Genomic DNA, 27,625 nt, shown 5'->3' with positions numbered 1-27,625 from the left:
CTGCCTTCAAACTGGTATCTCTGCCGGAAGCTTTCTCCCTCCTATTGCTGCTTCATAATGCCGGTCCATTCATCTCTCCAAAAATTTTTTTTTCCCTAAGAAACAAAAAATGAAAAAAACCCCAATTGATCATATCTGTATAGTGTTTAAAGCCATCGTTGACTTCCCATTGCCCCATGGGAAAAAGTTCAAAATCTTTCACATTGTATCATATTAAAATCACCTTATAATGACAGTATAATAATGGCCACAAGCCGTATTATTCCCACTTTGCAAGTGCTTCAGTCACACTGGGCTGTACTCTTTTACGAGACTAATACTGCGAACTTTTCCAACTCTTATGTCTGTGTGTATACTCTTTCCCTTATCTGAAATGTCTTTCTTCCCTTCTGTTGTGAAGAAACTAGGTCAAGGATTTGGCCGTCTTGCTCTCAGCAGTTTGTTTTCTGTGCTTCTAAAACACTCGCTTCATTGGCACCTCATTGCAGTACTGCATTGTAGTTGTTTTAGGATACAGGGTCTTTTGCTGACTTTGAATACCTTGAGTATCATGTCTTAATCATCTTTACATTTTCCATACCTAACACCTTAGTGCTGATGCAGTTGGCACCCAAGAGCCATTCTTGGAGTTCATTCTTTGCCTTGCGTGGGAAACACAAAACCCATGCAGGCCCTCTAAATTCCTGGCTATAAGGAGTCTCTGATAGAGATGGAGAGAAAGGAGGAATCACCACAACAATCTAAGAGCAGCCACATTCTGTGGTTTTGTGATTCACAGTTACATCAGTCTCTCTGCTACTGCTCTAATGGCTTTGTGTTATTAGTTCATCTGATCCTTATAGCAACTTTAGGAAGTAGCTACTATTGTTATCCCTATTTTATCCACACAGAAACTGAGATAGAGACCAGTTAAATAATTTGCCCAAGGTCACACAGCTAGTGAGTAAGCAGCCTGGTTCCAGAATCCATTCCTTTAACCCCTTACAGTACACTTCAAGAAAAGTGCACAATACAGTATATAAATTAGTCTAAAAGTAAATGATGTAGGCAATCAATATAGAAGGTCTGCTTTAATTTCCTGAGCTGGTGGCTGCCTTCTTACACTTATTGAAAACATGGGACAAAAAACTCTTAGATATATCTTTTGTTCTCTATAGCAAGGGAGGCTGGGACATTAGCAGGAAAGCTGTGAGTAGTTTGTCTTTGACCCTCTCAGTCATATCGAGTTCTAAGTAAGTTAGTGTCCATCTTAGAGTAAGTGGGTGGCCAGAGAATTCCACAGAGGTGTTTGAATGCTATGCTGTCGGTGGTTGGGGGGGGTTGGACACAAGAAGGTGAGGTTGTTGGCAGCTGAAGCAACTGAGAACAAAAACATACGTAGCTAATAATTCACCTGCTAAGAAAGAAAGTCAGGAAAGGTGCAGATTTTTTTTTTCCTGGGCAGTTTCAGGGAATGTTCTTCTTAGAGGGGCTCCTCTTGTGATAAGAGTTCTTTCTTTTCTTTTTTTTTAAAGATTTTATTTATTTATTTGACAGAGAGAGATCACAGGTAGGTAGAGAGACAGGCAGAGAGAGAGAGAGAGAGAGAGAGAGAGAGAAGCAGGCTCCCTGGTGAGCAGAGAGCTCGATGTGGGACTCGATCCCAGGACCCTGAGATCATGACCTGAGCCGAAGGCAGCGGCTTAACCCACTGAGCCACCCAGGCGCCCTGTGATAAGAGTTCTTATAGAATAAAGTTTGCATTGACATTCAGGATATGCCAGCTTTCTTTTATGTACTCTTGGTCTGTTAAGTGGATGTTTGCCTTGAGACAAGCTGAGCCCTTCGAACAGTGAAACCTGGCATGGGTAGATCGGTGAAGAGTTTTAGAGATTGGGTTGCTGTTCTAAATGTTATCAGCTTGACACTTTGATTTGCTTGCGGGCAGAGGGTTTCTGTTTTTGTCCAGACTGGTTCCTTGAATTCCCTAATTAGAATAAACATAGGAAAAGTAAGCTGAGATATAGAATATGGGTGTGTCTAAACTTGGGTCTGGAAGTTGTCTTTGAACTGATCATCTTCTTGGCTTGTCCTAGCATATAGAAACACTTGGGAAGTTTTGGGGTGTTTTAGTTTTTCTGTTTGTTTGTTTGTTTGTTTTTACAACGTGTGGAGGGTGCTATTGGCATTTAATGCCCAGGAACTAAATGTCTTGCAATGTGCAGAACGGTCTTGCCCAAATTGCCCTGTCCAGCATGCTAATAGAGTCTGCACTGGAGAACACTGACAGAAGTCAGAGTAACTTCCATAGCTGAGGACTCAGAGATAACAATTTATGGCCTCAGAGTTTAAAAAAAAAATGGCTTTCATAACTCCTGCAATTAGAAAGACTCTTGTACTTTGCTCTGCTAGAGAGACTTGTAGGTCATACACAAAGCCTGTTGATCTAACTGTGCTGTGTGTCTCATTCTGAGAGATCGGCTCGCTGAATTCCTGGCTATGGCAGACTAGACCCAGCCAACCAGGGGATGAAGAAGGGCCAGTGATGGGCATGGGGGCAGTTCCAAGAATTGACGGCTGATCATGGAAGGAAGTGGGAGAATTATGCAAATTAGACTCAAGACAATGAAATGCCCAGAAATCTGAGGGTTTTTTTCCTGAAGTGAAAAATCACCAATGTCTCTTAAAAGTTTTTTATGATACCGTACCCCAGAATTCTGATGCTCATAATTGTGACCTGAGTCATCGTAAAAAATGAGTTTAATGTGAAATACTTTGTTTACAAAAGTCTAGAATGGGTACTGTACATTTCAGAAAGATTGCTTTCAGAAGTTTAAAGTAAAAGTTCTTTTACTTGATAGATTCACTCGTGAGTACCTCTTTTTCCCCCCATTTTGACACAATGAAATCTCTCATTATGTTAAATAAAGGACAATCACACATGTGAACTCCAGCCTCAGAATTTTTCTGGGCTGTTACAACGTATGGAGGGTGCTGCGGGCATTTAATGCCTGTGCCTTTACGTGTCTTGTGTGTAGGAGATTCTTACGCGAAGGAGCATTTGCCCCGCCTATGTGGATCAAAAAGTAAAGGGCACTTAATCTCTGCAAATATATTTATTTTGTAGTTACTGTAAGATGAAAAGCTTCTTACAAATTGGTTTATTGGGTAAGAACAATATATATGCTCTTTCAATTACGGTATTTCCAGAATACTAGTACCGTGTGTTCTTTCACGGAGGTCTTTGTGTGTATGTATGACTTTGAACGTGAGTCAGAGCTTGGGCTCTGGACAGTGGGCTGCTCTGTCTCTGAATCCATGCTCTGAGTTTTTAAAAGCTGACTACTTTCATAATTATTTAGATAATATCCTATGTTCATAGAATAGAAGACAGCTCTCCTTTTCTAAAGAATGTGATCTGATTTCAACTGAGGTTAGTTTTCTCATCACATATTAAGAAAATGAATTCTTCAAAAAAGAAAAAAAACCAAAAAGTTGGAAAAAGGGATTTTTTAGTTGCTTCTTTTGTGCCCTTCTAGTTCAAAATTCTCATAGTGCTTAATTTAAGCATCTTAATAAGTTTTAAATTCCGTAGCTTCTGAATAAGTTTCTTTTAAGAAATTTAAGTAGTATGGCAAACTGAAATGCCCCCTTAGTTAACTTTGGCCTTCCTAATCCATCTTAATTCTCCCCTGTATTAGTTATCTGTTGCTGAACTACAAGTTAACTCAAAACTTAGCACCTTGAAATAAACAATCAACATTTATTATACTCACAGTCCCTGTAGGTCAGGAATTTAGGGTGGCTTGGCTGGGTGATTCTGGCTCGGGGTTCTGGTGAGGGTGCTGTCAGATGTTGTTTGGGCTGCTGTAACTGAAGGTTTGGCTGGCGTTGGAGGATTTCTTTCCATTATGGCTGCCTGGTGGGAGGCCTCAGTTACTTGCTACACAAGCCTTTCCTCTCGACATGGAAGTTGACTTCATCCAGAACCAGTGACCCAAAAGAGGGAGGTGTGTCCTTTTTATGAACTCGCCTGGGATAACACATAGCTTCACTTTTACTATATTCTTTTTTTTTTTTAAAGATTTAATTTGACAGAGAGAGACATAAGTGAGAGAGGGAACACAAGCAGGGGAAGTGGGAGAGGGAGAAGCAGGTTCCCCACTGAGCAGGGAGCCCGATGCTGGGGTCGATCCCAGGACCCAGGATCATGACCTGAGCCGAAGGCCAACGCTCAACAACTGAGCCACCCAGGCACCCCATATTCTTTTTGTTAGGAGTAATTCACTAAGCCTGGATTACATTCAAGGGAAAGAAATTAGGCTCCATCTTTTGAAGGGAGGAGTGCTAAAGAATTTTCAGGTATCATAAAACCACCACTCCTTCTCAGGGGTAGCCTTCACCAATTTGGTTTCTATTACAGATCTTTTTCCATGTGTTAGTAAATACACATATGCATACATACAAGTGCATACACTTAGAAATGTGTAGTTTGTGTGTTTTTGTGTATCTTCTTCACTTACCACTTTTATCAGAGATCGTTTCATGTGAATCTATATAGTACTACCTTGCATTCTTTTTTTTTTTTTTTTAAAGATTTTTTTTTTTTTGTCAGAGAGAGAGAGAAAGCACACAAGAAGGCAGAGAGGCAGGCAGAGGCGGAGAGAGAGGCAGGCTCCCTGCTGATCAAGGAGCTCGATGCGGGACTCAATCCCAGGACCCTGGGATCATGACCTGAGCCGAAGGCAGCGGCTTAACCTACTGAGCCACCCAGGCATCCCTTTTTTTTTTTTTTTTTTTAAAGATTTTATTCATTTATTTGACAGACAGAGATCACAAGCCCCAGAGAGGCAGGCAGAGAGAGAGGAGGAAGCAGGCTCCCTGCTGAGCGTAGAGCCCGATGTGGGGCTTGATCCCAGGACCCTGAGATCATGACCTGAGTCGAAGGCAGAGCCTTTAACCCACTGAGCCACCCAGGTGCCCCTACCTTGTATTCTTTATGTGTTGTTTTTCCTTTCTGCGTGTGTGTGTGTGTGTGTGTGTGGTCTACTCTCTTTAAACATGTAGAAAAAAATTAGCAGTCACTTTCCATTTTTAAAATTTAAGTTTCTTGGACACTCATTCTCTAATTTTATAAACCTGGGCTTTAATTTTTTCGCATTGAGAGGATAAAAAAGAATGTGTCTCTTTTACCTTCTCTTTTACTCCTAGGTATGGGGGGGTGTTTTTGGTAGAGAGATAAGTGAAATGGCTGCTGTTTTGGAAACAAATAGAGGTACTTAATGTTTGATATTTATCTACCCAAGGTTGTTTTTGGAGCAAGGTGTTGACTCTCTGTTTGAACTTCGTGTATAGCTGTATTCTCTGTTTGCTCTTAAGCTCCCATATTTTAAGCTCCACCTTATTTGAAGGTTGCATGACTTGTGTTCCCCTTGTGGATAGGGGAAGATAAATATTTCCTCGTAGCCCTTCACTCCACACCACTTTATTAATTAAGTCCTTGAAAATCTTGAGAGTGTCTCTCTCTCTCTTTTTTTTGGTATATCTTTTTAATTTATTTTTGTTTATTTATTTATTTATTTTTTAAGATTTTATTTATTTATTTGACAGAGATCACGGGTAGTCAGAGAGGCAGGCAGAGAGAGAGGGAGAAGCAGTCTCCCCACTGAGCAGAGAGCCCAATGCGGGACTTGATCCCAGGACCCTGAGATTATGACCTGAGCGGAAGGCAGAGCCTTGAACCCACTGAGCCACCCAGGCGTCCTGGTGTATCTTTTTTTTTTTTTTTTTTTAAGATTTTATTCATTTATTTGACAGAGATCCACAAGCAGCAGAGAGGCAGGCAGAGAGAGAGGAGGAAGCAGGCTCCCGCCGAGCAGAGAGCCTGATGCGGGGCTTGATCCCAGGATCCTGGGATCATGACCTGAGCCGAAGGCAGAGGCTTTAACCCACTGAGCCACCCAGTGGTGTATCTTTTATACATATTTTATCTTCCTTATACATATTGGGGACACTGAAGTTTATTTTTCTACCTGCTCAATCACTAATACTATTTTGTCAAAGCAGCTTACTTGATGTATGTTAAAAGGAATCCAGTGGACTAACTTGGAAGTTAAACTATAAATATCCATTGAATTTAATGCAACATGTGGTTCAGTGGTTATATGTATGTAATATCATTGCTATATTTCACATATTGTTAAAATCTGGTACCATAGGTCATTATTTCACGAAGATATATGGTAGTCACAGAAATGCTGAAACTTTTAAGTCAGAATATTGCTTTGAGATAAGTGATGGGCCTTTTGGCCAAATTCAGTTCACTATTTTCTCAGTTGTAAAACAGGTAGTAGGGGCTGGGAGTTCTGGCGACTGGCCTTCCAAAATACGCTTGCTTCAAGTTCCAGTGTTGCTTCTGTTCAATAGCCGTCTAAGTGTACCTCATTCAAGCTGTCCAGGCAAGTACTCGAGGAACTTCTGAAATTTCTCCATGTTGCTGTTAGGGAGAGGCAGCTGCATGGAAAGGTGTTTTTAGTATGTGTGGATGAAGTAGTTCTTTTTATTTTAAAGTTGTTCTAGTAGTGTACATTTTTCATACTTACTAGACCAGTGTGTTTAGACCAAGGAGATTATTTTGGATATGAAAGAAAGGAGACTAGGCAGAGATTCTACTCAGGTGGCTAACTATCTTTGATATATTGGTTATAAAGTTAATGCATAATATAGAGATTTTGGAAAATATGTATTAAAATTCTAAAAAAGACTTAATTTCCTGCTTTATAGATGCTCTTGTCATAACCCACATTTTTGCAGAACTCCTCAAAATGAAAATTACTTGAATATTTGTTTTTATGTGCCGTTCTAACTTGAGTATTGTATACTTGAGGACGTGAACTTTATAGCACGTAATAAATACTCAGTAAATATATATGCGTGAGGAAGATGGACATTCCTATTAATTGTTATTAACGTTTTGGGGTTTTACGTTCTAGTATTTTTTCTAAATGTCCATTTCTTTTGGTATTTACAGTTAGTTTCCATCTCCTGTAAATCATAGAACTTAATGTCTTTTTTTAAATTCAAAATGAGCTTGATTTGGCGTGATCCAACTCTCCAATTCTACTGTGATTTTGAGATACTGAAATTTACAAACACTTCTCCTTTCCGTTTCTCATCCATGTATGAATATATGAATCTTCAGGGACTCTTCTGTCAAGTGTTTTAAGTTTTGAATACCTGATGTGGGCTACTAGCTTGTTTTTTATGTTCTAGGCTGAGAACAGTTTCAGTGAAGAAGAAGAAGAAAAACTTCAGGCTGCGTTTTCTCTGGAGAAACAAGATCTTCATCTGGTTCTCGAAACAATCTCGTTCATTTTAGAACAGGTATTCCAAGTGCCCCAAATTTTGTAACCATGGCTTGTTTACTGCAGATTTGAACCACTTTGGTAGCTGTAACATTTTATTTCTTCAAAAAAAGTGTACAGATGGGAGCTGTGGATGTATTCTAATTGAGAATTTTAATGTATTAAAAGAAAAAATTGAGGGGGCACCTGGGTGGCTCAGTGGGTTAAAGCCTCTGTCTTCAGGGTCCCAGGGTCCTGGGATCGAGCCCCCTATCGGGCTTTTTGCTCAGCAGGGAGCCTGCTTCCCCCTCTCTCTCCCTGCCTGCTTCTCTGCCTGCTTGTGATCTCTGTCTGTCAAATAAATAAATAAAATCTTAAAAACTAAAAATTGAATGTATGGGTTTTTTCTACAGTATTGTGTTCTTCCAAAAATCTGAATGTTGGGTAGCATAAGTAAAGTATTTGACAGCATGACTCAAGACTTCATTGACTTGAGACAGGTATAAAACATTTTTATTCATTGTTACTTGGTGTGATAACTTGGAGAAACAAACACCTCTTATTTAAGAACAATGATTTTGGGGGATTTCTTTAACTAGGATGATAAATAAAACATTTAGAAGAGAAGTAGTTGTCAAAGGGCTTTTGTCAAGTTCTTCTTACTGAGCTTCCATTTTGCTTCCCTTGCTTTTGTCTGTGTTCAGTGCACTAAGCTTCTGTTGAAGTCCCATCTCTTCTCACTGCTGCCATGACCCTTACACTTGGCATTCATCCCCTACTTCGGATTCCTTTTATCCTTGGCTCATCAGAGTGGAGCACATCATTATTCTTTCATCATTTCCTGTGTGTCAGCCTTCTCTAGCTTTTGAATTTGTGAGGGACCTATCATATCTTTAGCTCATCTTCTATAAACCAAGCACATTGCGGGGCTTAAATTAGAGTCTCTGTAAATTCCTGAAGGTTGACTTGGTAGAATATTTGTGAAATTAAAGCTTAAATAGGGGCACCTGGGTGGCTCAGTGGGTTAAGCCTCTGTCTTCGGCTCAAGTCATGATCTCAGGGTCTTGGGATCGAGTCCCACATCGGGCTCTTTGCTCAGCAGGAGGCCTGCTACCCCCCACCCCCTGCCTCCCTCTCTGCCTACTTGTGCTCTCTCTCTCTGTCAAATAAATAAATAAAATCTTCAAAAAACAAAAGTTTAAATAGTACTGTAGTTTCATAAGCCTTTTAGTGAACAGACACTGTTTAGGAAGACAAGCTCCCAGGCATCTACTTCATACAGCCTTGTACAGATTACAGATACTAAGATGATTACTGTTCTTAACCCTGGGGAGCTTTTACTAATAGTAAAGGACAGAGAAACATGGGGTTGAAGAGAAATTTGTTCCAGAATTAGATTAAGAAATAGAACTGTTGTTATTAGAAATGTTTATAATATTTTATTATGTAGTACTTAGGAAGTTGACACATGAAGGTAGTTTTGAGAAAGTGCTTCTTGGAAAAATTTTTGTTAGTTGTTGTACATTTCTTTGTTTTTTGTTTGTTTTAAAGATTTATTTATTTGAGAGAGGGAGAGAGAGAGAGCATGAATGGGGTGGAGGGCGAGCAGAGGGAGAGAGAGAATTGCAAGCAGACTCCCTCCTGAATGTGGAGCCCAGCTTGGGGCTCTATCCCACAACCCTGAGTTCATGACCTGAGCTCAAGGGAGATACCTAACCGACTGAGCCTGAAACAGTTCTTTGACATTGTTAAGTGAAATAAGGAAATGATAATTTAATTAGGGTACCATTTGCACAGCTAAAGCAGAGAAGTTTTTGCGTTAAGTGGTATTAGGATTACTTAAAACAGAGGCAAAAGTGGAGACGTGTAGCCTGAATAGTTTAGGCCTTTCAACCCTGCATCTTCCAGTTGTGTATATTATTATTGGTAAAACAAGAAAAAAGATCTACAATAAAATAGGAAATATTCTTTTAATTTAAGTCATTTAGAAATAATTTTGTATTTGGTTATAATCCGAGGTCTCTGTGTGAATATTGGGGATATATATGATTTTTTTTTTTTTTCCTCTTGCATAGGCGGTGTATCACAACGTGAAGCCAGCAGCTTTGCAGCAGCAGTTAGAGGCCATTCATCTCACACAAGACAAAGCAGAGGCATTCAGCAGTGCTTGGTCTTCTATGGGTCAAGAGACCATTGAAAAATTCAGGCAGAGGATTCTTGCTCCCCACAAGGTAGAGGACTCTCCTATGCCAATAAGAATGACAAACGTCAGGGTGCCTGGGAGGCTCAGTGGGTTAAGCCTCTGCCTTTGGCTCAGGTCATGGTCTCAGGGTCCCAGGATCAAACCCTTCATTAGGCTCTCTGCTCAGCGGGGAGCCTACTTCCCCCTCTCTGTTTGCCTGCTTCTCCACCTACTTGTGATCTCTCTCTCTATGTCAAATAAATAAGTAAAATCTTAAAAAAAAAAAAAAAGAATGTAAACATCGTTGTATCTTAAGGGTTTTAAAGGTAGTAATGTTTTATAGAGAGATAGTTAGGAAAAAGAAAGTATATACAGTATGTATTCCTATAAAATTATTTCCAGACATATTGGCTGCCAGAGTATGACTTAGTTTTACTTGCCAGTTTAAAATTTGCCTCTGTGACTTCAGAATAGGAATGAGACAGTCCAGGATGCCTGGGTTGCTCAGTCTCCCTCTCCCACTCCTCCTGCGTGTGTTCCCTCTCTCTCTGTGTCTCTCTCTGTCAAATAAATAAATAAAATCTTAAAAAAAAAAAAAAAAGAATGAGACAGTTCTCCTTTTTCCCCCCTGAGTACTGGGGCAGAGTTGTTTTTTCTTTTTTCTTTTCTTTCTTTTTTTTTTTTTTAAAGATTTCATTTATTTGACAGAGACTACTTGTGAGTAGTCAGAGAGTCAGGCAGAGAGGGTGGGGGAAGCAGGCTCCCCTCCGAGCAGAGAGCCCAATGCGGGGCTCCATCCCAGGACCCTGAGACCATGACCTGAGCCGAAGGTAGAGGCTTTAACCCACTGAGCCACCCAGGCGCCCCTTGTTTTTTCTTTTTAATTGCGTACCCTAGTGTACGACTTCCAGCATTTTAACTGAATCTCAGAATTAGTTTGTTTCTGTATGTCTGTGTTAGTGCCTCACAGAATATATTCAGTATTTGTTGAGCACCAATTAGGGAACGAAGTCAATGGTTTGAGGCAAACACAACAGCTGTGTTTCAGAGCTCTTCAGTAACCTTTACTCAGCGGAGGTTAAGAGGATCATAGAGATTTTGACCTTTTTCTCCCAGTAGGTTCTATTACATAACTGATTTTCAGGTTTACATCCCACTCTGTCTTCCTGGGATCAATCTCACTTGCCTGTGGAGTATCGTCCTTTTATATGTTGCTATTTGGCTTGCTAATATTTTGTTAAAAATTTTTCTGTCTGTGTTCTTAAAAGAGATTAGTCTGTGGTTTCCTTGTGATGTCTTCGGCAGCATCAGGGAAAAATGGCATTGCAAAACCAGCTGGGAAGTGGTTTTGTAAGGACCTGTGAAGGATGGGTATTACTGCGTATTCTCCCCGTGTTCCCTGAGAGTTCCTGTACCCGTCACTACTTGGTATTGTCAGTTGCTTTTATCAAAGCTATTCTACTAAGGTTTGTAGTGGTATTTTGTGTTTTTAATTTGTATTTTCCTAGTAACAAATTAAGTGGATGATCTTTTTTCTTAATTATGTTTACCCAACATAAAGTAGTACATCATTACATACATGTAGTACATCATTAATTTTAGAGGTAGTGCTCCATGATTTATGGCTAGAGTATAATACCCATTGTTCCATGCCATCCATGCCCTCCTTAATGCCGATCACCAGGCCAAGCCATCCCCCTACCCCTTCCCTTCTAAAACCCTTAGTTTGTTTCCTGGAGTCCGTAGTCTCTCATGGTTCATCTCCCCTTCCAATCCCCCCCGCCTTCATTTTTCCCTTGCTTCTCCTAATGTCCTCCATGCTATTCCTTATGTTCCACAGATAAGTGAAACCATGTAATTGATTTTCTCTGCTTGACTTACTTCACTCAGCATAATCTCCTCCAGTTTCATCCATGTTGATGCAAAAGCTGCGTATTCATCCTTTCTGATGGTTGTATATATGGACCACATCATCTTTATCCATTTGTCTGTTGAAGGGCACACTTGGGCTGTCGTGAACATTGCTGCTATGAACATTGGGTTGCATATGGCCCTTCTTTTCACTACATCTGTATCTTTGGGGTAAATACCCAGTTGTACAATTGCTGAGTCAGAGAGAAGCTCTATTTTTAATTTTTTTGGAACCTCTACACCGTTTTCCAAAGTGGCTGCACCAACTTGCATTCCCACCAACAGTGTAAGAGGGTTCCCCTTTGTCCACAACTTCTCCAACATCTGTTGTTTTCTTGCCTTGTCAGTTTTTGCCATTCTAACTGATGTAAGGTAGTATCTCCATGTGGTTTTGATTTGAATCTCCCTGATGGCTAATGATGATGAACCTTTTTTCATGTGTCTGTTAGCCATTTGTATGTCTTCTTTGGAGAAGTGTTCATGTCTTCTGACCATTGTTTGACTCGATTAATTGTTTTTTGGATGTTGAATTTGGGGAGTTCTTTATAGATATTGGATATCAGCCCCTTGTATATAGTGTCGTTTGCAAATATTTTCTCCCATTCTGTGGATTGCCTCTTCGTTTTGTTGACTGTTTCCTTTGCTGTGCAGAGGCTTTTTATCTTGATGAAGTCCCAAAAGTTCATTTTTGCTTTTGTTTCTCTTGCCTTTGGAGATGTGTCTTGAAAGAACTTGCTGTGGCTGATGTTGAAGAGGTTACTACCTGTGTTCTGCTCTAGGATTTTGATGGATTCTTATCTCACACTGAGGCCTTTCGTCCATTTTGAGTTTATCTTTGTGTACGGTGTAAGAGAATGGTCGAGTTTCATTCTTCTCCATGTGGCTGTCCAATTTTCCCAGCACCATTTTTTGAAGAGATTGTTTTTTTTCTATTGATTATTTTTTCCTGCTTTGTTGAAGATGAGTTGACCCTAGATTTGAGGGTCCATTTCTGGGCTCTCTATTCTGTTCAGTTGATCTGTGTGTCTGTTTTTGTGCCAGTACCATGCTGTCTTGGTGATCACAGCTTTGTAATAGAGCTTGAAATCAGGCAACGTGATGCCCCCAGCTTTGTTTTTCTTTTTCATCATTTCCTTGGCAATTCGGGTTCTTCTTATGTGCTTGCTTGTCTCCATATATCTTCATGGGTAAAATGTCTGTTTAGATCTTTTGCTTGTTATTTTCACACTGTGACAGATAAGGAAGTTCCATGATAGTAATTTAAAGGACAGTCAGGTGTAAATCCCAGCACACAGAATGTATGGGAATGCTTTTGCTCTAGGTTGTTAAAATGTGGGGAGGGTGTTTGTTTTCTTTCCGTTGAGTTTTTGAGTTTTTTATATATTCGGGGTGTGTTTCCTTTCTCCAGCGGGTTTGGAGATACTTTCTCCTTGTCCATAGGTTTTCATTTTCTTAGCAGTGGCTTTTGCAGAATAAAGTCTTTTAATTTTGATGAAGTTTGACTTCTCAGTTTTCTTTTATCACTACTGCTTTTGGTTTTGTATCTAAGAATTTGTAGCCTAATGCAGTGTCACAAAGATTTTCTCTTTGTTTTCTTCTTTTTTATAGGTTTATGTTTTACATTTAGCTATAAGATCCATTTTGAGTTAATTTGGTATAACGTGCAGATTAAATTTCCTTTTTTCTGCATATAGTTGCTCATTTTAGATGTTCACTTATGCACATGCAGCATAATTTATTGATAACATCCTTTTGTCACTGAATTGCCTTGGCCCCTTTGTCAAAAATTATTTGATGTATTTGTGTTAGTCTTTCTCTGGACTTTTGTGTTTGGTTCCATTGATCTCTTTGTCTATGCCTATATCATACTGCTTTAATTACTCTAGCTTTGTAGTAAGCCTTCACATCAGGAACTGTAAGTCTGCTAACTTTGGGTTTTATCATAATTGTTTTGCATATTCTAGTTTCTTTGACTTTTCATATAAATTTGAAAAGCAAGTTTTCTAGATCTACAAAGAAATCCAGCTGGGGGGAACCTGGGTTCAGTGGGTTACAGCCTCTCCCTTCAGCTCAGGTCATGATCCCAGGGTTCTGGGATCGAGCCCCACATCGGGCTCTCTGCTCAGCAGGGAGCCTGCTTCCCCCTCTCTCTCTGCCTGCCTCTCTGCCTACCTGTGATCTCTGTCTGTCAAATAAATAAATAAAATCTTTAAAAAAAAAAAATCCAGCTGGGAGTTTGATGGAAATTATGTTAAATGTATAGATTACTTTGGGGAAAAATGGTTTCTTAGCCATATTGAGTATAACTCTCCATGTATTTAGGTTCTCTTTGATTTTTTATATCAGTTTTGTTCATTTTTCAGAGTACAGATCCTGCACATACTTTGTTAGACTTGTGCCTAAGTAGTTCTTGTTTTTGGAGTTGTTATAAATGGTAGTATTTTTAAGATTCTGGTTTTTAGTTGTTTATTGCTAGTATGTAGAAACACAATTGATTTTTGTATATTGACCTTGTATTCTGTAACCTTGATAAACTCATTAATTAGTTAGAGCAGTTTTTTTGTGGGTTCCTTGTGATTTTCTTTATAGTTATGTTGTCCGTGAATAGAGATAGTTCATTTCTTCTTTTCCAGTCTGTTCAGCTTTTATTTGTTTTGTTCAGCTTTTTATTGTTTTTTTTTTTTACCCTATTGCATTAAGTAGGTCTTTTAATATGATGTTAAGTAGAACTTGCAAGCCTAAACATCCTGCCATGTTTCCAGTATTTAATTAATTAGTTAATTTTTTTAAGGATTTTATTTATTTTATTTTGAGAGAGAGAGTGAGTGAGTGAGAGAGCATGAGCAGGATTAGGGGCAGAGGGGGAGAGAGAGAGAGAGGAGCAGACTCCCCGCTGGACAGGGAACCCAGTAGTTTATTTTTGTTTTTATTTCTCTTGCCTAAAGAGATACAACTATAAAAAAGAAAAGTTGCTATGGCTGATGTCAGATATATTTACTGGCTTCTGAAAATTTTTTGATTATATGTTTCACATTGAGGTCTTTAATGCATTTTGAGTTTATTTTTGTGTACGGTCGGAGAAAGTGGTCCAGGTTCATTCTTTCTCGTGTCGCTGTCCAGCTTGCTTGGCGCCATGTATCAAAGACACTGCCTATTCCCCATTGTCTGTTCTTGCCTCCTTTGTCATAGGTTCGTTGACCGTATGTGTGGGTTGCTTTCTGCGCTCTCTGTTCTGTTCCGTTGATCTCTGTGTCTGGTTTTTAGCCAGTACCATACTGTTTTGGTTACCACAGCTTGGCAGTATATCTTGAAATCTGGAAGTGTGATACCTCCAGCTTTGTTGTTCTTTCTTAAGATCATAGCAAACATTTCTTTTGTTTATTGTGGGCCAAATACTCGACTAAGTGCTTTGCATCTTGTCAAACCTTTTAATAGTTAGAGTTTGTGTTGAAACTAAAATTGAGGCTTGGAAGGATTAAATAACTGGTTCAGGGTCACGCAGCTGAGCAGGTGGCGGAGCTGAGATTTGACACAGTTGTCATACTCCTGCTCTATCATACGATATTTCCACCTAGGTGTTTGCTGCCACAGTTTTCCCATGTCAGGCACAATGTTTCTGTGCTGGTGTGGTTTACATAGTTCTGTGTGCATGTATGATATCCTTGAAAAGGAAGAAAATAAACCCTTATAAAATAGAATTTTATCAGGGTTTCTGTGTAGCAGAGCAGCTCCCTCACTGAGATCTATTGAAAGTCAGCCCTCGACACAAGGGTTCGCAAAATAAATAAATAAATAAATAAATAAAACAAAAAATAAGGAAAAAACAAAACAAAACAACATATATATAACTTTACCACCTCCCCCCAGTTGGTCTGTGGTGAAACTGACAGGAGAATCAGATCTGTTTCTGAAGCCTTGTTCCTTTTCAGTCATGCTGCCTCTAGCAGCTCGAGTGCTCTGTTCCTTTTTGGCTCTGATAACTATTTAGGCTGTATGTCAAAATAGAGCCCATCATTCAAATTCCAACAGAAATATATGGCAGAGACTTCCTAGGTAATGAACCAAAGGTGTATTTACAACGACTGTGTTTTGGGTAATTTAGGGGCTCACTCGCCTGAACTCCCTATGCAGTTCTTGCAAGAGGACATTTCTGGGTAATAATTCCAAATTCAAAGAGTCAAATTCAATTAAGTAATACGTTAAAAATCTTAGGTGTTTATTTTTAATTTCATTTTTAAAAACACCCCTTTTCATCTTTTGCTGTTTAGGGCCAGTAAGTGGGAGGCTGGTTGAAAACTAATCTTAATGGCAGCTTTTTGCCCAATATGATCGAGGGGATTATAAAATTTTATCCCATCTCACTTTTTTTTTTAATGTACTTTATCTTAATCTCTTTGGAGACTCGAGACTGAAATGTCACCACCACTTATTTGCGTTTTGTTTTCTTCTCTTTAATCAGCATTGCCTACATCCTCCTAAGACGGCTTTCTCTTCATTTTTGTTATAATGCCTCTGTGATGACATTTATTAAATTGTGAATTTCCCTTTGGACAGAACTTAAATCCTGTATTCAATTTTACTCCTCTGACATTCTGTTTAGAGTTCTCTTACAGATATTCCTACTCTACTAAATGTAAAATTTACATTTCAGGTATTATTGACTTAATTTGTCTATTTTCTGAGACCTTAATGTGCCAGGAGCTGGGATTTGACACAACTAATCACACTCACACTCCTAAGCCGTTAAACTGTAACACCTAGGTGTTAGCTGTGTGATTTTTTTTCTGTGTCCTGTGATATTATGGAATATTTTTATTTAATGATATAATTTTCCTCCCCAAATAATTTTACATTCCAAATTTACTCTGCTCCTCTGTAACAGATGTGATGATGAGAAATAGATGTGAGACATATTTTAAGCTCTCCAAGTAGCCTGCTCCTTTTTAAAAAATGCATTTATATGTTTGTTAGGGAGGTTTTAAATACATATTTGACACTTAAATTTGCTTGAAGTAGGTTTAACGTGAATTTCTCCTATTAAGAGTGTTCTTAACTTTACCAATTACATGGCAAACTTATTCACAGTATTTACTTATTTCATCGTACACTCCAGTGAAATCTCATCATATCTTCTTACAGGTTCTTGAGAAATCTCCATTTAAAAATGGGTAGCTAATGTTTCTAAGATCATAATGTTCCTCTAATAGTCCTCAAAATGTATTCCCCTTAAGCCTTTATAGTCCAATTTATTGTTAAGTGTTGTTGAATATGTGTTTTTTTATATGGAGTATAAGAAAGTAGGCATTTGGATTTGATATTTATAAAATTTATTGTATTATTTTGCTTGAGCATCTTCTTTAATATCCATATTACTTCATTTCTTTTGGAATTCTATGAATGGATGAATAGCTTTATGTAAAGAGGGCAGGAAAAGCATACTTCATGAAGCTGAATCTTGAAAGACAGTGTATGGCTGTGACCGTGTATTTGAACACTTCTAGGCTTAAATACTTCTTAACATTATCATCTGCACTTACAGGAAAGGTATTTTATTGTAATTATAGTCCACATACGAGCTGAATTTCTGCCTGTTGGTACTTTAGTTGTTAGCATGTTATGAATCATGTGAAAGGCGTATTTTTGCCATGTGCTGGGATTGACTGAATGTTTGTGAGGTTTAAAAGCTGCTAGAGTTAGTTACTGCTTTTTATTGAAATACAATTTACCTGTAGTAAAATGCCCAGATTTTAAGAGTCCGGTTTATGAGTTCAGAAATTATATACACCCATTTTATCACTATCCATAACAAATTAAAGAAAATTACCATTATCTGGAAAATGCCCAGTTTCGATTCCTCCATTCTTGCCCTCACTTTCTGTCACCATAGATTGGTTTTGTCTGTTCTTCGAGTCAGTGTAAATGGACTCTAATGTGTCTGACTCATATCTTCTAACATAATGTTTGGAATTCATTCATGTTACTTGTAGCCTTTATTTATTTATTATTTTATTTTTTTGTCACTGAGTAGTAGTTTACCCTATAAAAATATCACTGTTTATTCATATTCCTGTTGATGGACCTTTGGGTTGTCTCCAGTTTCTGGCTATTGTGAATAAGGCTGTTGTGAACATTTATGTACAAGTCTCTTTGTGGATATATATTTTAATTTTTCTTGGGTCAGTACCACAGAATGGGTTTGCTGACCTGTCCAGAGAAATCTGAGGCTTTCTCTTTGAGCAACCCATCTTCATGGATTGGGGAAACATATATAAATGTGAATCTGTCGCCTTGTGTGGTTCTTGTCATAAATGAGTTGAATTCCCTTAACTTCTAGCTGCTTTTAGTTGTCCTCCAGTGCTTTCAAATCATTGTTTTTAAGATAGTTTGCCTAGAGGCGCGTGGGTGTCCCAGTTGGTTAAGCGTCTGGATCTTGATTTTGGCTCAGGTCTTGATATCAGGGTTGTAGATCAAGCCCCACATGGGGCTCTGTGCTGAGCAGCAGGATTCTCTCTCTCTCTGGCCCTCTGCCTCTCCCCAATTCTCTAAAAAATAATAGAAAAATAAAATATTTTGTCTAGTGGTTATAATTTTTACTTGTAAGGAGGGTAATGTGGTATAAATGGCTTTCTACCATTATCAGATTAAGAACTCTAAAAGTGATTTTTTATAATTCTAAATCTTTGCTCCAAATCCACCAAAGACTTTCCATGAGTTTTACAATAGAAATTAAATTTCTTGTGATTGCTTTTAAGGTTCTTCATGATCTATAACCCCCTCAGTTTGCTACCTTATCTCATTGACCTTCACCTCTTAACGTCCTAAACCTGCCTGACTTTGGTCACATCCAGTCTCTTTACTTCAGAAGCTCTTCTCCTGGAGGTCTATTCCCTTTTCCAGCTGTTTGTTCTAATGTCACATTTGTCGTTGAATCTTGCCCTGATCATCATAGTGGAAAGGGCCCTCAGGTCTATGGTACTTTCTTACTTTACTTTTTTTAACCCACTGAGCCACCCAGGCACCCCATTACTTTACTTTTTTTAACATAACATTCATTCCCATCTGGAACGTTACATATTTTATTTATTTTTTTAAATTTTCTGTCTCTTACTGAGCCCTAAGCTCCACAAGAGCATTTGTTCACTAGTGTTTTTCCATTACTTTAAATAGCCCTTGGAAGATAGTGGGTTCTTAATAAATAGTTGTTGAATGAGTAATTGCACAATATGTCTGCTTTACAAATTGTGCTCTTTTCAAGTGCAGTTTATTAGGTTTTCTTATAAAGAAGGATATTTGTACTTATTGGAGGAGAAAGAACAAACAAGAAGAGATTGTGGATTATACCTTTTTTATTTCCTAGTTTGCTTTTTTTTTTTTTTTTAAAGATTTGCTGATTTATTTAGAGAGTGGGAGAGCATGGGTGGGAAAGGGGCAGAGGTAGAAGAAGAGAGAGAATCTCAAGCAGACTCCACGCTGAGCGTGGGGCTCAATCTCGGGACCCTGAGATCATGACCTGAGCTGAAACCAGGAATCAGACACACCCAGGAGCCCTTATTTCCCAGTATTCTTCTTCTTCTTTTTTTTTTTAAAGTTTATTTATTTATTTTAAGTAATCTGTACCTCCAGCATGGGGCTTGAGCTCATGATCCCAAGATCAAGAGTTGTATGCTCTTTTGACTGAGTCAGCTGGGCACCCCTCCCAGTACTCTTGTGTTTTTACTTTGTGAAACCTTTTGTGGTTCATTTTTTTTTCATGACTCTTGAATTTTGCTGGAATCCTTGACTCAACCATTTAAATTTTTTCCATTTTCAAAGTGGAAATAGAGAAAGAATGGCTTTAGCTTGAAATGGAGATTCTCCAGGAAAACAAGGTGATGTCATTAGCTGCATTACAGCAATCAATTTAAATAGCTTTAGATCTAAGAGACCCTTAATCAGTCTTATTTGAAACAGAAATGTGTTCTCTGCTTTATAGATAATTGCCTAAAACCAGAACCATTAACAAATTAAATAAAGATTTTACTAATGCCAGAAATTATGCTGTTAGCAAAATTAGTCTTATTATGTGCATAGTATTCAAAGATTGTTAAATCGAGTTGATGTACTCTTTCAGAGTGTTGCCAATTGTGAGAGCATTAGTCAAATGACATTTCAGTGTCCTCAAACTTATGCTGTCATTTTCATATGTTCTTAGTAGGCAGTGGTGGCCAACAGTTTGAAGGATGGTTCACTGATGATTTCCCTCATCACTTTCCAGCTTGGATATGAAGACCATGATTAGGTATTCTGGCCATGTTGGTGAGTCAAGGCATATAACGAAGTTCCATGCCACCCTTGCAGTGAGATGAGGTTGACTTTAGTGGCATCTGAACTTAAGGATATAGGTTAGGGGGTATCCCTAAGTTGGATATTTGTAATAAAGCATTTGTACCTCTTATTATGATTTGGTGTAGCATTAGCATTAAAAGAAGGGCTTTGGTTTAGTCACTTTCAGATTTTTGATGTCTTCTGAAGATCACCTAACATGTAGCTCTTTGCAGTATGATTTATGCAGTGTGTTTTGTCAAGGTGGGCCATCACCCAGGTGCAGGGTAACTCCAGTATTAATTCAGGACATTTATCTGCATCTTTATGATAAGTGGTTGTGTACTTATATTTGTGTCATATGGTCTAATAGTCATCTCTGAGGTCCTGGCATTGTCTTCATGTACTTAGAGACGTTACAACTGAGGCTTCTTTCTGTAGGACGCAAGTGGTTGTATGGTTTGGTCCTCGAGGCTTATTGTCCCCTGTTCTTGCAATGACTAGAGGATGACAAAGAGAGAGTGGTGGGAATGGGCAGCTGGACATGTGCTCCCGTTGCATGTACACATTCTTTGGTCACAACCTTTAGTACACTGGATCTTTTAAACATAATGTTATTACATTATCATTTACATAGTGTAAACTGCTTCCTTTTAAATTGTACAGTTTGAGGAATTTTGATAACATGTGCACTCCGGAGATCACTCCCGTCATCAAAACACAGAGCATTTTCATCACCTTCTAGAGTTCCCTCAAGCCTGTTGGACATCCCTCTCTCCCCTAACCCTGGCTTGAGGAAACCACTGATGTTTGGGCTGTTTCTGGTTTTTGGCTGTTATGAATAAATCTGTTAATACTCCTGTTTACATTGTTATATGGGCATATCTTTTCTTTTTAAGATATTTATTTATTTGAGAGAGAGAGTACATAAGCAAGGGGAGTGGGAGAGGGAGAAGCCGACTCCCCACTGACTGGGGGAGTGGGAGAGGGAGAAGCAGACACTACCATTCCCCGCCCCCACCATGTGGGGCTCAATCCCAGGACCGTGAGATCGTGACCTGAGCTGAAGGCAGACGCTTAACCGACTGAGTCACCCAGGTGCCTCGGACATATCTTTTCGTTTGTCTTGGAAGAATACTTAGTGGTGGATTGATTGGGCAGCTATAATGACCAAACAGTTTTCCAAACCGATTTTACTAGTTTACATTCCAACCTGTCATTTTTTTTCACATATTGGTCAACACTTGTTATTTCCAATCTTTTAAATTTTAGTCCTTCTAATAGGTGTAAGGATCGTGAACATTAAAGATGTTGAATATCTTTTTATGTGTTTTTTGGCCATTTGTGTATCTTTTGTGAATGATCTGTTCAAATCTTTGCCCTTTTTTTTTTTTTGTATAGATTTCTTTGTCTTACTCATATTGAGTGATAAGAATTCTTGATACAGTTTGGATACAAGTCCTTTGTCGGTGTATTTATTATGAATATATTATCACCTGGTAGCTTGCCTTTCCTTTTTCTTAATGGTGACATTTGAAGAACAGAATTTCTAATTTTGGTAAAATCCAGTTTACAGTTTTTTTTCTTTTATGATTAATGCTTTTTTTTTTTTTTTAAGATTTTATGTATTTATTTGACAGGCAGAGAGAGAGGGGGAAGCAGGCTCCCTGCTGAGCAGAGAGCCTGATGTGGGGTTCAATCCCAGGACCCTGAGATCATGACCTGAGCCGAAGGCAGAGGCTTTAACCCACTGAGCCACTCAGGTACCCCTATGATTAATGCTTTTAATGTTCTATTTTATATCTTTGCCTATCCCAGGATGACAAGGATTTTCTTTTGTGTTTTCTTTCTAGAAGTTTGATGGTTTCAGCACTTACATTTAGGTCTGTGATGCATTTTGAGTTCATTTCTGTGTTGCTGTTAGGAAGGGGTTGTTGTATGTTTTCTTTCTGTTGAGATAGCTAGTTGTTCCAGGCTCATTTACCTTGGCATCTTTGTCAGAGTCAATTGATATGTCTGTATTTCTGTTCTTTTGCCAATAGTGCATTATCTTTATTTCTGTTGCTTTATAATAAATCTTGAAGTTAGGTAGTGTAGCTTTTCCAAATTTAAAAAAAAGAGAGAGAAAACTGCTTTGCCTCTTTTAGGTCATTTCCATTCCATTTAAATTTTAGAATCAGCTTGTTAATTTCTATAGGAAGTGCCTGCTGGGAATTGTGTTGGATTGCACTAAATCTGTAGATCACTTTTGGTGGAACTGACATTTTAACAATATTAAGACTTTCAATTCATGAACATGGTATATCTCCATATACTGGTACTTTCTTTAATTTATTCCAGTAACTTTTGTAGTTTTTCAGTGACCAGGATTTACACAGATTTTGTTAAAATGTATCCCTGTGCTGTAGACTGAATGTTTGTGTCTTCTGACAATTCATAAGTTGAAATTTAACCTTCAAGGCAATGATATTAGGAGGTGGGGCCTTTGGGAGGTGATAGTTCATGGGCCAGATTCCTACTATTTAGGATTAATGCCCTTATAAAATAAATCAGAGAGAGCTGCTTTATCTCCTTCTGCCATGTGAGAACATGGAGAATTCAGCAGCCCTCAAACCACCGTGGTGGCACACTGATCTTGGACTTCCAGCCTCCAGAACTGTGAGAAGTATTTATTATTATTAAGGTATATAGTCTGTTGTATTTTGTCATAGCAGCTGGAACAGACCATGACACTATGCATTAGCATGATTTTGGTTGCTATACAAATGGGATTGTATTTTTTTTATATTTTCTAGTTGTTTCTGTTATCTTGAAATACTGTTGATTTTTTACAATAATCTTGTGTGCCATAACTTTCCTAAAATCATGAACTAGTTTCTGAGCTTTTTAGTAGATTACTTCAGATTTTCTACATACATAATGACATGTTACATCAAAATTGTTTTTGTACATATTTGTCTTCATCACTAGACTTGGAATTTTGAGGACGGAGTTTATAAGTTACTCATTTTTGATTGTCACCAGAACCTAAGATGGTATAAAAGGCAGATCCATACTTCCTGATTTTTCTTCTTTCTGGATGCCTTCTGTAGTCATATTTGCTACTTTCTCCTCATTTGCACAATTTTGCATATTGCCAGGACTCACTTCCCTGGCACTTTCATCTTCCCTGGCCATTTCATCTAGTTGTCAGGGTTTAAATGCTAGCTTATGAAATTTTTTTTCTCTAGCCTGGACCTGCCTACTTGATAATTTTATTGGATGTCTAATAGGCATCTCAGACTTAACATTAAAAAAATAAATAACCTGATCCTTGGATCTTCCTCTTGAAATTATTACTGTAGTTTTTCCATCTCAGTTCATGGTAACTACGTTTTGTTTTTGTTTTTTTCCATTTGCACAAGCTGTCTTTTTATCATTTTGCCATTGCTATTTAAAAATGAATAGAAAACCAGGATGAAAGTCAGATTCTCTTGATAAGAAGTGGAGGTTTCTTAAAGTTAATGGAATCATTAGTATCCTGAAAGCACCAAGTTATTTCTCAAATTGAAGCTTGTGTTTAGGCTGCTAAATATGTACATAATAAAGAAAACCACATAGATAAAACGCTGGAAATTGAAGATTTGTCTTAATCCTAAAATATTGCTTGTTATTAGCCATCAGATGAGAGGACTTAACTTTGTTATGTTTTGAGCTTTAGGTACTCCCTCTGGTTAGGACAAAAGTAGGGAACCATTTGTGTTTCTTCTGTTAAATTACTTTGTAATTTAATCACCATTTATAATGTTCATCTACTTGCAAATTCATTCTGAGTTCCACAGGGACGTTTTAAGAATGCAACATTGTAAATTGTCCACAACCACCTTAAAAATGGGGAATAAAATTTGAAATTTCCTAGAGAGCCTCCAAATGGTAGACTGTGTAACATTTTGCTAATTTGATTAATGAATCTTTTTGAGCTGATAATAAGTACCTTCTTCATAGTTGTTAGCATTTTTCTTTCCAAAGAAGGTAAATTAACTGAGGGAAAATAATCTGTATACTCTTACGGTATATGGAACATTTCCAGTGAAATGTACTCCTTAATTGGTAGTGTCAATTTGGATTTTTTTGTCCTTTGGCCTGTGTTCCCTGAGGAGGTAAATCTCCATACATTATAATGGAAAAAGTGGAAATTTCTCTGTTTTAGACAAATGTAAAAATTACTCTGGCTCTATCATTTTAAATAAAGATTAATTGCATATACATACATATACCCATGCTATTACTGAAGGATCATGAATATGACCTTTTATATATTCAGAAATTGATTTTCCCAGCAGGTATTGCTTTCTTGGTGATACATATTTATAATGAGAAAGGCTTCAAAGAAGCTAACCTTATTAAACATATTACATTGAATTGAGAAATTCCCTTTTACCCTGTGTGAAAGATGTGGAAAAAGTTCTTTATCTCATGCTTTATTTTTATCCATGTAATTTTGGGAAACAAAGAATATGGAAAAACCACTTAGAATTATAGAGACCTTGTAGAGCAGTAGGTTTTCTTTAAATGCCATAATCTTGTACCTAAGAATGAGGTATAAATATGAATTTAGCAGAATTTCCATAATTATGTACATTTATTAATAATCTTTCTCCTCTTCTCCATGCTAGTGAACTAGCCTTTTGATAATGATAGATATACATGCAGTAGGAAGAAGTAATACAGAAAGATTCCATGTACCCTTCACCCAGTTTACCCCAGTGATAACATCTTGCTTAAATACAGTGCAACATCACAAGCAGGACAGTAACATTCCTACAGTCAAGATACAGGATATTTTCATTACCACGAGGTTCCCTCATGTTACCTTTTTCTTTTTTCTTTTTTCCTTTGGTCTCATGTTACCTTTTAGGGCCATACCACTTTTCTCTTATGCCCACCCCACACCATTTAGGCAATTATTAATTTCTTCGGTATTTCTATAGTTTCTGTGATTTCAAGAAGTGTAATATAAATGGAATCATACAGTATGCAATGTTCTGGGCTTGACTTTTTTTTTCCATTTACCATAATTCTCTGGGTATTCATTCTGATTGTTAGAAGGTTTGTTTTGTTGAGAGAGAGAGGTGGAGGGAGGGACTGAAAGAGAGCGGGGAGAGAGAATCACAAGCAAACTCCTCCCTGAGCGCAGAGCTCAACACGGGGCTTGATCTCAAGACCCTGAGATCATGACCTGAGCTGAAATCAGAAGTCAGGTGCTTAACCATTTGAACCACCCAAGCTCCCCTCTGGTTGTTAGAGGTATTAAATGTTCATTCCTTTTTATTGCTATGTAGTATTCCCTGGCATATATAAAAAACAGATTAATTAAGTACATAGCTTTTGAAAGATATGAGTTGTTTTCAGTTTTATGGTTAAAAATGAAGTTGCCGTGGATATTTATGTTTAGGTTTTTGCATGAGCGTAAGTAATTACTTCTCTAGCATAAATACTCACGAGTGCAGTTTCCTGGTGGTATGGTAGTTATATGGTTAGTTTCATAAGAAACTCTCAAACAGTTTTCCAGAGTGCTATATCATTTTGCATTCTCATCAGCAGTGTATGAAGGATCCACTTCCTCTGCATCCTTTCCAGCATTTGGAGTTGTCACTGTTTTTTATTGTGATCGTTTTGGTAGGTGTGCAGTGATAGCTCATTGTGGCTTTAATTTGCATTTCTTGGATAACTAATGACGTTGAACGTTTTTTTCTTGTATTTATTTTGCCATCTGTATATCCTCTTCAGGGAGATGTCTCTAGGCTGTTTGCACATTTTCTAATTGGATTCCTTTTTTTTTTTTTTTAACTATTAAGTTTTGAAAGTCGTTTCTATATTTTAAAGACTTATCCTTTCAGCTATGTGGTTTGCAAATGTTTTCTACTAGTCTGTAGTTTGACTTCTCATAGGGCCGATTGCAGAGCAAACATTTTTCATTTTGTTGAAGACCAAATGATCAGTTTTTCTTGGAATGGATTTTGTTTTTAGTGTCATGTCTCAGAACTTTTTCACCTGCCTTAGACCATTTAAGCACTCTTGGCTTAGCTATTTTCTTTCCCCCAAGAAGTTTATAGTTTTATATTTTTTATTTATGTCAGTGATCCCCCCCCCCACCTTTAAAAAAAATATTATTTATTTAATATTTGTTAGAGAGTGAGACAGCATGAGCATGGGATAGGGTAGGGAGAGATGTAGACTACACGCTGCATAGGGAGCCTGATGTGGGACTCACTCCCAAGACCCTGGCACCATGGCGTGAGCAGAAGACAGACACTTAACTGACTGAGCTGCCCGGGTGCCCCCATGATCCCTTTTGCATTAATTTTTACATAATGTGTGTCTTGGTTGAGGTTAATTATTTTGCCTGTAGTTCTTGAGGTCTTAGATCATGGATTTAAGATTTTTCCTCTTCACATTTAAGTATTTGGTGCTTTAAATTTTCTTCTCAGCATTGCTTCAGCTGTAGCCCACAAATTTTGATACATTGTGCTTTTATTTTCAAGTAGTTCAGTGGGTTTTCCTTGAGACTCTGTGATTATTTACAAGTGTGATGTTTAGTTTCCAAGTGTTTGGAAATTTTCCTCTTTTTGTTACTGATTTCTAGTTTAGTACTATTGTGGTCAGAAAACACTTCCTGTATGATTTCAGTATTTTTATTTGTTAAGGCATATGTTTTATGGGCCACAATGTGGTCTATCTTGGTATACGTTTTTGAGTGTTTGAAAAGAATATGTATTCTGCTGTTGTTGGTGAAGTGTTCTATAAATATGAGTTAGATTGTTTTGGTTGATTATGTTGTTGAATTCTTTATAGGCTTGCTGATTTTCTGTCAAGTTATTCTATCAGTTGTTGAGAAACAAGTTTTGAAGTCTCTAACCTTAGTTCTGGATTTGTCTAGTTCTTTTAGTTCTATCAATTTTTGCTTGACATATATTGCAGGTCCAAGACCTTTAGCATTGTTAGGTCTTGGTGTATTGGTCCTTTTATTGTTATTCAGTGTCCTTCCCTGTCTTGGATAATTTTATAGCCTTCCCTGCTTTGTTTTGATTAATGTTTACATGATACATCTTTTTCCATCATTGAACTTTCAAACTGCCTATGTCGGTATCTTCAAAGTGTTTTTCCCAAGACAGCGTGTAGTTGTGTCATTTTTAAAAATTGAGATCACATTGGCCTATAACATTATATCCATTTCAGGTGTGTAATGACTCAGTATTTATATATCTTATAAAGTAATCACTAGAGTAAGTCTAATTAATGTCCATCACCACACATAGTTAGCAGTTGTTTTTCTGTGATGAGAGCTTTTAAGATACACTTTCTTAGCTACTTTCAAATATGATGTAGTAGTATTAACTGTAGTCACCATGCTGTACATTATATCTACAAGATCTATTTATTTGTTTCCTGCAAGTAAGTACCTTTTTTTTTTTTGATGAATGTGATTTTTTAAAAAATTTTTTATAAACATATAATATATTTTTATCTCCAGGGGTACAGGTTTGTGAATCGCCATTTTACATACTTCACAGCACTCACCATAGCACATACCCTCCCCAATGTCCATAACCCCCCCCCAACCCCCTCCCCCCAGCAACCCTCAGTTTGTTTTGTGAGATTAAGAGTCACTTATGGTTTGTCTCCCTCCCGATCCCATCTTCTTTCATTCATTCTTCTCCTACCCCCTTAACCCCCCATGTTGTATCTCCACTTCCTCATATCAGGGAGATCATATGATAGTTGTCTTTCTCTGATTGACTTATTTCGCTAAGCACGATACCCTCTAGTTCCATCCACGTCGTCGCAAATCGCAAGATTGCATTTCTTTTGATGGCTGCATAGTATTCCATTGTGTATATATACCACCTCTTCTTTATCCATTCATCTG

General features: G+C 37.9%; 1 protein-coding gene across 4 annotated transcripts in view; it reads left to right on the top strand.

Moving 5' to 3' along the window:
- Positions 1-27,625, top strand: part of COMMD10 (COMM domain containing 10) — a 204,428-nt gene that overhangs the window by 2,409 nt on the left and 174,394 nt on the right. For 3 of the 4 annotated variants that reach the window (XM_059175810.1, XM_059175808.1, XM_059175809.1), the window contains exons 3-4: positions 7,252-7,362; positions 9,398-9,553. In XM_059175810.1, coding sequence (XP_059031793.1) covers positions 7,252-7,362; positions 9,398-9,553 — 267 coding nt within the window. The remainder of the gene's footprint in view (positions 1-7,251; positions 7,363-9,397; positions 9,554-27,625) is intronic. The other variant, XM_059175811.1, reaches the window with a different exon arrangement.

The sequence above is a fragment of the Mustela lutreola genome, chromosome 5 (assembly GCF_030435805.1).
Source record: "Mustela lutreola isolate mMusLut2 chromosome 5, mMusLut2.pri, whole genome shotgun sequence".
In the NCBI taxonomy this organism is placed as follows: domain Eukaryota; kingdom Metazoa; phylum Chordata; class Mammalia; order Carnivora; family Mustelidae; genus Mustela; species Mustela lutreola.
The sequence above is the reverse complement of the archived record's forward strand: the minus strand, read 5'-3'. Positions and strand labels throughout refer to the sequence as shown.